General features: G+C 40.9%; 1 protein-coding gene across 2 annotated transcripts in view; it reads right to left on the bottom strand.

The window, feature by feature from the left end:
* Window positions 1-12367, bottom strand: part of dnah5 (dynein, axonemal, heavy chain 5) — a 77343-nt gene that overhangs the window by 39037 nt on the left and 25939 nt on the right. For both annotated transcript variants that reach the window (XM_047811577.1, XM_027177845.2), the window contains 19 exons: window positions 12344-12367; window positions 12044-12262; window positions 11755-11817; window positions 10996-11234; window positions 10276-10516; window positions 9998-10197; window positions 9626-9779; window positions 9343-9506; window positions 9053-9209; window positions 8484-8696; window positions 7565-7789; window positions 5550-5722; window positions 4703-4881; window positions 4301-4488; window positions 3078-3272; window positions 2851-2985; window positions 2414-2521; window positions 2080-2233; window positions 1739-1885 (listed from right to left, as the gene is read on the bottom strand). The exon at window positions 12344-12367 is cut by the window's right edge and continues 212 nt beyond it. In XM_047811577.1, the coding sequence (XP_047667533.1) occupies window positions 1739-1885; window positions 2080-2233; window positions 2414-2521; window positions 2851-2985; window positions 3078-3272; window positions 4301-4488; window positions 4703-4881; window positions 5550-5722; window positions 7565-7789; window positions 8484-8696; window positions 9053-9209; window positions 9343-9506; window positions 9626-9779; window positions 9998-10197; window positions 10276-10516; window positions 10996-11234; window positions 11755-11817; window positions 12044-12262; window positions 12344-12367 (3178 nt within the window). The remainder of the gene's footprint in view (window positions 1-1738; window positions 1886-2079; window positions 2234-2413; window positions 2522-2850; window positions 2986-3077; window positions 3273-4300; window positions 4489-4702; window positions 4882-5549; window positions 5723-7564; window positions 7790-8483; window positions 8697-9052; window positions 9210-9342; window positions 9507-9625; window positions 9780-9997; window positions 10198-10275; window positions 10517-10995; window positions 11235-11754; window positions 11818-12043; window positions 12263-12343) is intronic.

Genomic DNA, 12367 nt, shown 5'->3' with positions numbered 1-12367 from the left:
AGACAAAAAGGGAATCAAATGAAGAGGACATGGAGTGTTGGGGTACTAAGGTGTTGGTTGTAGAAGATTTGAACATTCATGCAGGCGATGCAACTGATGCTTTAGGACTCACATTTATGGGCCTATTAAACTCCTCTGGGGTTAAACAAAATATCACCAGACCAACTTATAGAGTTTAATGTTATCCCACTGGGCAGATGGCACTGATTTATATAGCATAGTACCTCAAAGTGACATCACAGACTGCTACCTCATACTACACACTATACTATACACACTATACTATACACACTATACTACACACACTATACTCATACTACACACACTATACTACACACACTATAGTACACACACTATACTACACACACTATACTACACACACTATACTCATACTACACACACTATACTACACACACTATAGTACACACACTATACTCATACTACACACACTATACTACACACACTATAGTACACACACTATACTCATACTACACACACTATACTACACACACTATAGTACACACACTATACTCATACTACACACACTATACTACACACACTATACTCATACTACACACACTATACTACACACACTATACTACACACACTATATTCATACTACACACACTATACTACACACACTATACTACACACACTATATTCATACTACACACACTATACTACACACACTATACTACACACACTATATTCATACTACACACACTATACTACACACACTATACTCATACTACACACACTATATTCATACTACACACACTATACTACACACACTATACTACACACACTATATTCATACTACACACACTATACTACACACTATACTACACAACACACACTATACTGCACACACTATACCACACACTATACTCATACTACACACACTATACTCATACTACACACACTATACCACACACTATACTTATACTACACACACTATACTACACACTATACTCATACTACACACACTATACTTATACTACACACACTACACTACACACTATACTCATACTACTCACACTATACTACACACACTATACTACACACTATACTCATACTACACACACTATACTACTCACACTATACTACACACACACTATACTATATATTAGTGTCTCTGAATTGAACTGAAAAAAGACTGATGGAAAAAGAAGAAATAGAGGTGAGACTGTGCTGAGGCCGAGCTGGACAAATACAAAGGCATAATTGAGACAGGAATAGAAGACTAACAGAAGAGCAGAAGGACATATCTGTGAAATAGGGCATGAATTTTTTTATGAAGTTTAAAGCTGTTCTTGTGATAAACCCTGTCTCTTCACTGTTGTCTGTGTCGTCTGCGTTCTATTTTATTTTCAGAAGCATGAGCACATGACTGCTCTAACGAGCTTGCATCCTCGCTTATAAAGCTGCATAACACAGTTGTATATATTTGATTACATTTCGCCCTCAGGCTGAACTCAGTCTTGATTTTCTGTCTGTTAAAACACTTGATCTGATCATAGGAGAAGCTCTCTGGCTCTCAGGCCCTCTGTTCTGCTTCTTCACTGATTTCTAATTCTGTCTGAAGCTCTGGAGATCGTTTTTTTCAGACTTGGTATTGTGGATTGCATCCCATCATGCGGTTCTTTTTTTTTTTTTTTTTTCTGGAAGATTGACAGGAGTGAAATCAAGTGACTCGTGTCAACAACGTCTTTGCAGATATGGTAGATATGTTCTGCACCTTTTTTGGCTTTCAGGGTCTTTCTCCAGAGGGTGGAGAAAATGCCATCGGTCCAGTCGTTAGTGGCGACGTCGAGCCGGCCGAACATCTGTGCAGCTGTAATGGCTTTGGGGTTCATTCTCATCTCTCTGTGAGGCTGACCGCAATCTGAAAACACACACACACACACACACACACACACACACACACACACACACACACACACACACACACACACACCATGCCTCAGAGTAAAGGTGATGGCTGCATGAAATCCTGTGTATGGTGTGGTGTGTGTGTGTGTGTGTGTGTGTGTGTGTGTGTGTGTGTGTGTGTGTGTGTGTGTGTGTGTGTTTTCTTACCTGTCATGGCCTTCATAAGCGTGTGTATGCATGTGGTTTTTCCTGCTCCGCTCGGACCCAACGCCATCATGCCATGACGAACTAGCTGTGTCTCATACAGTTGGATCACCTTTAGCCTCCAGGGAGGGTGGTTAATAAGACCAGCCTCTCTGACCTACACACACATTTTAAAAATTCAGACGTCTCACAGCTCCAGGGTTTGATCCTGGACCCCATGTGTGTACTTGCACATGTTCTCCTCGTGTCTTTGTGTCCTTCGGGTTCTCTGCTTTTACAGTATGTTTATACTCTTCTGCACTATGTTCATACCTCCATCGTTTTCTTTGACTCTCACCTGTTTATCTATGGCTGCTTCAAGCTGAGGGTATCCAACCTTGTCCAGTTGTATTCCCGGGAAAAGGTCTTCGATCAGGCTCAGAAACAGAGGCTCATCTTCATCAATCTGGTGGCGGAACCCGAAAAAAGTCAGAGAGGTAACAAGAGACGACCTTTAAACGCCAGCTTTCTGAGACAGAACGCCTTTATGCTACACACAGAATGGTAACACTGCTAATCGCAAAAGTTAGCTATGAAATAAATGTAAATCTTAACAAATGCCTAAAGTTCCACAAAATGAATCTGCACATTTTAAAAATAGTTTTAAAGACATGAAGTCAGCTGAAAAATCCGTCTGAATGAAGCTCCTTACTGGGAAAATGTTAGTAACATTCGCGGTCATGGATGACACTAATGTTTTGTGTTTGTTTTGATGGTTGTTTGTGATGTTCTTACAAGTTTGGACAGGTTCATGTCCCGCAGCACCCTCATGACGATGGTGGACTCGGTGTCGTTGGGGTTGGCCCGCTTGGCGGCGCCCAGTGTGCGTAGAACAGACAGGATGTTCCTCAGACCAAAGTCATAGTGAACCTGAAAGATGGAATTACAACTTAAATCAAACACCACACCGTGGTCACACATTTTACTTGTGGAGGAAATATTTCATTTTTGTAATAAATGACCTGTTTGGAGAGCTGCTCCTCACACAGTTTATACAGGGTGAAGAACTTCCTGGCCAGTTCGATGTTGTCGATAAAGCCACAGCTGGCCAGTTTCACCCGGATGATGATCTGTCGATCCGGAACCATCATGGCTACCGAGCGGAAGTTGATCTTCAGGTTCTCTGGGAGTTCCTGACGTCCCGCATACCCAGGATTCTAAACGTGATATGAGCAACGATAAATATGTTGAAATTAAACCTAAACAATTTGGATACGAGTGATATTCTGTATATTGTAAATGCCGTCTACAGTTTTTACACAAGTCCCAGGTTCCCGTGTAGAACAGGTTGCACCGTCAGAGGGGATCCAAATAGAACGACCATTAAATCAATCTCACATCAGTTTTGTCTTAAATATTTATTTATACTTTCTGCTTTAGCGTGTTAGTGGGAAAAAATTAATCAAATAAATAGAACCAAGAGAGAATTATTTTTTGTCTTCACCGTATATTAGATATCTACAGACATCAGGGCTTTAGACTTCACCACGTTATTCTATTCGACCAAAAAATCTGAAGTAGGACGGTGATGAGCTGTAATGGGCAGCAATCCTGTCCCAACCATCTGAGGACGATGGGCTGTGACAACAATTTTGAAAACAGGAAAATCCTCAACTGCACCTCTTGTGCTTTTCATTGATTCATTCATCTTCTACCGCTTATCTGAACTTCTCGGGTCACGGGGAGCCTGTGCCTATCTCAGGCGTCATCAGGCATCGAGACAGGATACACCCTGGACGGAGTGCCAACCCATCACAGGGCACACACACACTCTCATTCACACACACACACACACACACACTACAGACAATTTTCCAGAGATGCCAATCAACCTACCATGCATGTCTTTGGACCGGGGGAGGAAACCGGAGTACCCGGAGGAAACCCCCGAGGCACAGGGAGAACATGCAAACTCCACACACACAATGCGGAGTTGGGAATCGAATCCCCGACCCTGGTGGTGTGAGGCGAACGTGCTAACCACTAAGCCACCGTGCCCCCCTGTGCGCTTCATTCATGATTAATGACAGCAGTCAGCATGAATCTTAGACATATGTATTATATTAAATAAATCATTTGCAGTGTATGATTATTATACTGCAGAATATTATGGTTTTCTTAATAACCCCTCTCAGATAGCATTATGAATGTATAACCAGACCTCATCCCACCCCCCACGTCTCACCATGGTGAGGAAGAGGCCGAACTCGGGATTCATTTCTACCGAGTCTCCATCAGTAAAGATAAAGTTCTTTCGTCGCTCCTTCTTGCATGTTAGGAGGATTGAGATCTGCTGTGCTGCAACTGACAACACCGGCAGCTCGATGCGGTTGAATTCGTCAAAGCATCCCCAGGAACCCGACTGAGCGAGACCTTCAGAAAGAAATACACAAGAAACAGATTCAGCTTCTGGTCTAGCTGCTTTCCATAATCAAGATATGTTCTATTTTCTTTATATGTCACATGACTGTTTTAGGTATTATTCATATAGTAACTACATCCCAGCCTAGTGACAGTAGGCATATAGACGTCCCTTCTGTATAGCTGATGAAGTCTTATACAGTATAGTTCTAAATATTATTCTTGCCTTTATATATCCTTCCAAGGCCTCGGAAGTCCATCTGGTCAGAGCAGTTGAAGACCACCACATACTTTCCCAGACAGCGGCCCATGTCTTTGGTCGTCTCTGTCTTTCCGGTTCCAGCTGGTCCGGCTGGAGCACCACCCATACTCATCCACAGAGCCTGGGCTAAAGTAATGTAGCACCTAAATCAGGAAAATAACAAGCCAAGATGTATTCGCGTCTCAGATGGTTAGGCATCATATCAGTCAATAAGAACCAACTTGTTCCAAAAATGTGGAGCCACAATGTGAAAGAAAATACCATCTGAACTAAGAGTGGTCTGTCTGGCCAAGTGCTGATGGTTTAAGACCACCGGATACATCAATCACCAGGGCTACAGGAACGTAGACGGGAAGAAGACCACTCAGGTGTGCCCACTTATGACTAGCCTCACTTCCCATAATCAAAAAAAATTGCTCTGCCACTTTCATTTGTTATATTTTTCACTTCACTTTTTTGCAGTTATTCTTTTCACAGATTGCAAGAAGAGGAAACTCGTGTCGGTTCCTTTTAAAGCTCGGCTCGTATTCAATCAGTGGAACGTTAACACCGGTGTGTAAGCTGCAGGATGCTCAGTAATTCTTCCTCCCTTATCAGCATTAGTTTTACCTGTGATAGGTTTATTTTAGCTAGCACTCTGACGGAGAAGATTACAGCATTGAGAAGAGTGTGGATTAATTCCAGCATTAGAGCCCTCACAGTGAGACGGTTGGATGACGGATCTGTGGCATAATCGCTAAGCCAAAGTGTATACCAGGACATCACAGGTCTTAGGCAAACCCAGGTTCTCCAGACGGTTCTCCAGGATTACCTATCTGTTAGTGGAGTGATGACCAGCCTGTCAGTACAGCCCAGAAACTCATTCTGATAAACAAAGTCCACGTCTGTGATTCTGATCAGCATCTTGTCTGAATCTTCACTGAAGTAGAAGCGACACTGCTTAAGCCATTCAAAGTCTGTGGGGCTTTTGATGTGCAAACGACACTAAAAGAAGACAGAGAAGAAACAGAACTGCTAAAAAAGCATTACAGGAGCATTACAGGAGCCTAAGAGGAATCTTAAAGAAACCTTGAGGACATTTTAGGATGTTTTGAGGCACTTTAGAGAAACATGATTTAGAGGAATGATTTTTAAGACCAAGGCAACTTTAAATGAATGTAAAAAAACAATACATTAATGGAAATTTGAGAAACATTAGGATTATATTAAAGGTGGGGTTTCCGATTTTTGAGAAACGCTTCAGAAAACTGAGTCGGGCTGAATAATGAACAAAAATCAAAATAAAAACAAAACAAACGTGTAGCCAATGAGCAGAAAGGGGCTTGTCGATATGGGTGGAGAGAGTGTTCGGTGCGCGTGTGTGACATTAGCAGAAAGCGGTTTTAACATCGACATGGAGGATAAAAAGAAAGAAAGAAAGAGAAGAAAGACTTACGATAAGGACAAGAAGTAGGACGTGTTAATATAGGATCAGCTTTCCAGCGCTGGAGAGAACTGAAGGAGCAGGCAGTTGGCCACATATTCACAGGTTGGAGTTTCCCGAGTCAATAACTCCTGAGCTAAACGCTGTTACTACACAAATAACACCTCTTTTCTATCGTAGTAATGTAGAGAGGCAGCTACAACCGCGTTTAGTGTAGTAACAGCGTTTAGCTCAGGAGTTATCGACTCGGGAAACTCCCACCTGTGAATATGTGGCCGACTTTACTTAAGACGCCGAGGCACTTTTTTCCTTCTCGATAGGTGAGTAACGTTGGTTTTGCTTTGTTACACAGAACTAATATATGCCTTTGTCCTTTACATCATTATGCTTGTGTGGCATTTTTGCTTGTTTGTTTATCTACAATCGTATTGTTCTTCCCTTCAGCTATGATAAAGACACGTTTCTTTCTGTTAGTCGCCTGGGTTACGTACGTATGTGTGGGCGGAGCTATCGATACAGGGGTGGGACCCGTTTGGGTTAGGGGCGTGTTTGTCAACATTGGCTTTCAAACAACGAAGACCTCACCTTTAATGTTAGAATTATCAAAGGAATGTAATATTAAATGATTAAATACATATAGACATTTTGTTCATAATTAATGAAATCTAGCAAAAGCAGATAGATTAGCTTCAACTGGACTGTATAAATGATTAAAAAATATCTATAATTATTGGTGATAAACACTACATATGATTGCTAAGTGAATCAATAACCAAGCTAGAAATATTTATAAATTTTTTTTTTTTTATCAGCCTCAGCAATGTAAAATGCAACAGTGGCAAAATTATTCCTCTGTGAAAGTTAGAAGGGAGTTAAACTCAGTTATATGTGAGTGTGAGATGGAGCTGGATGCACAGCAGTTATATAAATATATAAAAACTTACATAACTCGATATTGCAAATCTGGCTTTCATTCAAAGCACGGATAAATAGAGTTGTGTTATATTTGGAGCAAGCCAAGCAGAGTAATTTGGTTTGCAGTCGTTCGAGAGATTGCCTTCGAGCTTGTGTGGAAGTCTATAAACACGGGTTTGTTTGCTGAAGGTTGTGAATTTTTAGGAAGCTGAATGTTCCAGCAATTTAATATTCATACAGACACTGAAATGCAATTGGAAACGCTGAAGTACAAAGTTTGCATGGAAATAAGGACGTCTGAAACCTGACTGAGAGAGAGAGAATGCTCCAGGATGAAGTTCTACAGTACCATAGAACTATCTATTAGATATATGATAAATAGAGCTAATGAGTGGAGATATAATGTACAGGCATCTGGGTTTGTGTCCGTGTGTCTGTCTGAACGTTTTCTTCTCAGTGCAAGAAAATGTAAAGTCTATTTTACTCACCAAGTCATCGAAGATGTCCCTCTGATGAACGTGGATGGTGATAAGGGTTTCGTATTTAATCCGTTCTATCGTGCTAAGGTCCTTGGTGGTCATGTCGATGAGAGTGTTGAGGAGATCCAGGAAGGACTGATTGGTTTTGGCCATAATTTTACGGTCGTAACGGGCGTTAGTCAAAGCTTCTTCGGAATCTCGTGTCCAAATCATCTGGATTCCCAATAAACCCACCTACAGAAATCAGAGATAAACAACCAGCAATGTTAATAAGCATCAGCGACGACCAACGAAGGTTTCGTAAGATGTCACAGTGAACAGAATAAAACGAAACTAACCAAACTTAAAAAAGGTTTTTTTTTTACTTTAGCATTCAAGTTTTTTAAATGTAATTATTCCAATTTGAATATTTAACTCGGTCTATTTACATTTTAATGAATATACGTATATAATAATTAATACATATGAATAATACATAAATCAATAAAATATTTATATAATAAAACAATAAAACATAAATAATATAATAATAATATTATATAATAATATAATAATACAATAAAAGATGTTAATAGCTTCATTTAATGCTTGGTTAATTAATTTAATTCTTATTAGTTTGTTTTTAATTATATTACTATTTATATACATATATATTACTATTACTTTTTTTTATTTTTGGTTATTTTTGGATCAGTTATTGGTAGCGAAAGCACCTACAGTACATATGACTTTTATGACTAAACATTAAAAAATTTAATATTTAAAATTTAATACAATTTTAAAAAATTGTATCGTTGTCATAATAACTGGTTCCAAAGACGTGTCCAGATTTGATCATTTACCTTAAAGGAAGCAATAAGAAATGACATTGTTATGACTCGCTGTTTAATTTCTACTCTTTGTCACTTAAGGTTTAACCCATAAGTACCTGTGCAGGAAAGGAATCCAGGAAGTCAATCAGATGGAAAGTTGGTTCTTGTATAGCCAGGGCTGCTTGATGGATGATGAGGTGTAAAGATCTCTGGGATTCCTTGAGGAGAGCATTAAGCCACACCTCCACGTTGCCTTCGGCATTGACAGGCCGGTCCAGCTCCATCGTCTCACCCTCACGTGACGAGATGGCCAGAATCCGATCATACATCTGAGCCAGAGTTTAACAACATTTAACTTTAACTATTTAAATCATGTTTGTGCTTTTTAACTTTATTTGTTCAGCTATGTTTAAAACCTGCACGGAAACCAAACCAACCGATCATTTCCCCGAGCAAAAAGACTCTTTATTTTTATTGGTATCAGTTTTTTCTTCTCATTGGATGTTTGCATTAAATTGCAGTGTTTACGTGTCTATATTTAGTCATTCATGATAAATTCACTCTTAATTCACACGTCAATCAAACATCCAACAAAGCGTTCAAAGGAGACTTTTCAGATAAAACCCTTACAGTATTATTAGGTAACAGATGAATAAAGAGGTTTAAATCCAAGCTAAAGCTCAACCTTATCGTGGAATCGGACAGATTTGATGTTGTCGAAGACGTTAAGCAAGTGAGCCTGGATGGTGTGAGAGTCTGATGCCTGGCCCAGGATCTCCAGAAGAGCTGGATCAGACACGAAGAAAAAACGAGGGAACAGCAGACGCTTTTTCTCCAGATACCTTCAACCGAAAGATGACAACCTGATTAAGCTTTAACCCAGAACTTGGGCTGCTGCTATAGAAAAGTAATCAACAACTGGGTTTCCAGAGAAATATGGGAAAGAAAAAAAAAGAAAGCAAACAAGAAACATACCCAGTGAGGGATTTCTGGCACATTTCAAGCTGCTCGAGTAGATGAGGAAGAAGCTGACCCATCGTTTCATCGCCTACACATGACTGCACAACGTTGGGCATCTCGTGCGCCCGTGTCATGATCTTCACCCAGGATTTATCGATGTTGGAGAAACGCTTGGCCTCCTGAAGAAGGAACATGGCAGAAACATTACTTTACTGCAGGATGTTGTTTGAACCCCTTGGACAGAATGAGCATGCACAGTACATATGCATATAACATGTAACAAGAAACTGCAGCGCACCTTAGGAAGCTGTTTGGCAATATCTCCGCCCACAAATACGGCCTCGAGGTAGATCCAGAGGTTCTGCACCGTCATCCAGTTCTCAATAATATCAGTGGTGTTGGACAAATTCTGCACCCACTTCTGGATTTGAGCTTTAAATGGAGTGTTGTACCTGAAAATGTGTTAGAGGTGAAAATGCATTACAATGTAAGGTTGTTTATGAAGCATCATACACGAGTCACGAGTCTAGTAGATCAAGCATCAAGCTCATTTACGGCGTTATCTAACCCTCGACAAATGGGTTCATGCTAAATTTTCACCACGGCATACTATAGCTGCTGACCCCAAAAAAAGTCCCTTGATGGACAGTTAGGACTTTTCTGCTCTCACCTGTTGCTCATGAGCGATCCCAGGACCATCAGGCTGTCCTCCATGCTGCTAATGATCTCAGATGTGCTGTCTCCACGTAGCAGCAGCTCTCCACGGCTTTTAAACTGTGCAAACGTGAAGGTTTTGTTGTCCCACTCTGCGATCACCTGCTTCAGTTTCTGCTCGATGTCTCGCTCTTTCACTGCACTGATACAGATATCCTAACGCACAGAAGCAAAAATGAGGTACAGGCCATAATAATTCTGTAATCAGTAGGAACAGGAAAATTGAGGTCTCACTTCGATCTCTTCTTTATACTTGAGCAGCGGTGCTTCCATAATGTTACGCAGCTTGAAGGTGTCAGATTCCACCTCGAAGGTGTGGCCCGTAAGCTCGGTGATCCGTTTCCAGTGGCGCGTCATCATGGCACGGTTGGCCATCAGCTCTAGCAGTGGGCAGCACTCGCTGAACTCATCGATACTTTTTCTCAGGTCCAAAAAGGCCTGCCATTCCTTTAGGGCACGAGGCAGCTTGCGACATCTATACACAAAATTATCGTTAATAAACGGTATTTTTCTGATTTTTATATACAAATCTATAAGTTTATATTTAGGTTTATATTGTAGGAAAGTTTATGAAAAAAAATGGGATGATCCCTATGTATCGGATTCATTCATTCATTCATCTTCTACCGCTTATCCGAACTTCTCGGGTCACGGGGAGCCTGTGCCTATCTCAGGCGTCATCGGGCATCGAGGCAGGATACACCCTGGACGGAGTGCCAACCCATCACAGGGCACACACACACTCTCATTCACTCACACACACACACACTACGGACAATTTTCCAGAGATGCCAATCAACCTACCATGCATGTCTTTGGACCGGGGGAGGAAACCGGAGTACCCGGAGGAAACCCTCGAGGCACGGGGAGAACATGCAAACTCCACACACAGAGATCCTTCTGCAGTTTACTAGAAAATTTTACATGAAATAAAACTTTTTTCTAATCATTCACCGCGCCTGAAAGTCCAGGAGCTCGTTGTTGATCCTCTCGATGTGGACGTCGGCCCAGAGGATGTCGTTATAGCCGTTGATTGTGTCGATGACGTTGTTGTACAGACCGTAGAGTTTCTGCAGCAGAGCCAACTGCTTTTTAATCTCCAGCAGCTGAGGATGCTGGGTAACGGGCAGACCAAACAATTCCTCCCCACCGGTGTAGGTGACGTATTTGCGATACAGGTTGTCAAAGCGGTTCTGGTCCAAAAAAATCAATGTCAAGAGAATAAAGAATATCATCATCTGGAAGCTGACAGCATTTACAGTAAACGAACAAATGCTCTAAATGTGACATTTTAAGTCACTAAACTATTGAGTTGTTTTAATTCACAAGAAACTGTAAATGTTAAATATAATGTAATAGAAAATGAAGAAAAATAAACGAAAAAAGTTGCTCTTTAATGGATTCAATTATTTTACATTTTTAATTAAAAAAGAAAAGAAAATGATTAATTGCTTGTGTTTTAATCTGATGACTAACAGAGAGCTAGTTACTAAGTTAGTTAGTTCCAGTTCCACACAGAGCCAAAACTAAGTGGACACTTGACCTCTACTTGCTCATGGGATATTGATATCAACTTTCATCTTAATAACTATGAGCAAGCTCATTTACAGTTGAGGGGTTGGTCAAGTCTCCACCCACCTCCATGTTTGCAGCTTTAACAGTAAATGTAAATGTGTTTATAACACTGTTATTACAGTGATCATGTGACTTTACCTGAAACATAATGAGTCTGTCGCTGGCTTCCCGAGGAGCCAAACCCTCCACCATGGGTCCATCCTATAAACAACACAACAACGACCACTGACTATTATACAGTATTTCACTATATGTTTATTATATGATTATGTTTTTCATAGTTAACTATATCCTGTACTGTATGCTGTACTGCGGGAGGAGTGACAACGATTACGTCTATGTGACAGATACACAATCTTGAAACCATGTATAAGTTTTTTTTACTATGGTGTCCTTCAGCTGATTATGATGATCTCCTTCAACTGACCTTCTCGTAGTCGCCATAGAAATGCGCAGAATCGTCTACGAACGTCTGCACGTTGCTTATGAGCTCTTCCCGGAAAATGGGCTGCAAAGAAACGAGCTCGTTCTGCACTTCACCACTCCGGCTCAGTAGCTTCTCCCAGGCGTACCTCAGCGTGTCCACTTTCTCCATCTCCTCCTTTGCCACCGAGAGCTCATACTTGTTCAGCATGGCGTAGGACTCCTGAGGAGGCACATACAGGCAAGTGGAGGAGAGAATAATGTAAAATAATGTAAAATGTCTTTATCCTGTATCTGTGTATACCTCAATGGGTCCCACTAGGAAGTC

This window comes from Tachysurus fulvidraco, chromosome 3, assembly GCF_022655615.1.
Source record: "Tachysurus fulvidraco isolate hzauxx_2018 chromosome 3, HZAU_PFXX_2.0, whole genome shotgun sequence".
NCBI classification, from domain to species: Eukaryota; Metazoa; Chordata; class Actinopteri; order Siluriformes; family Bagridae; genus Tachysurus; species Tachysurus fulvidraco.
Note: the sequence above shows the minus strand (reverse complement) of the source record. Positions and strands in the feature narration are given on the sequence as shown.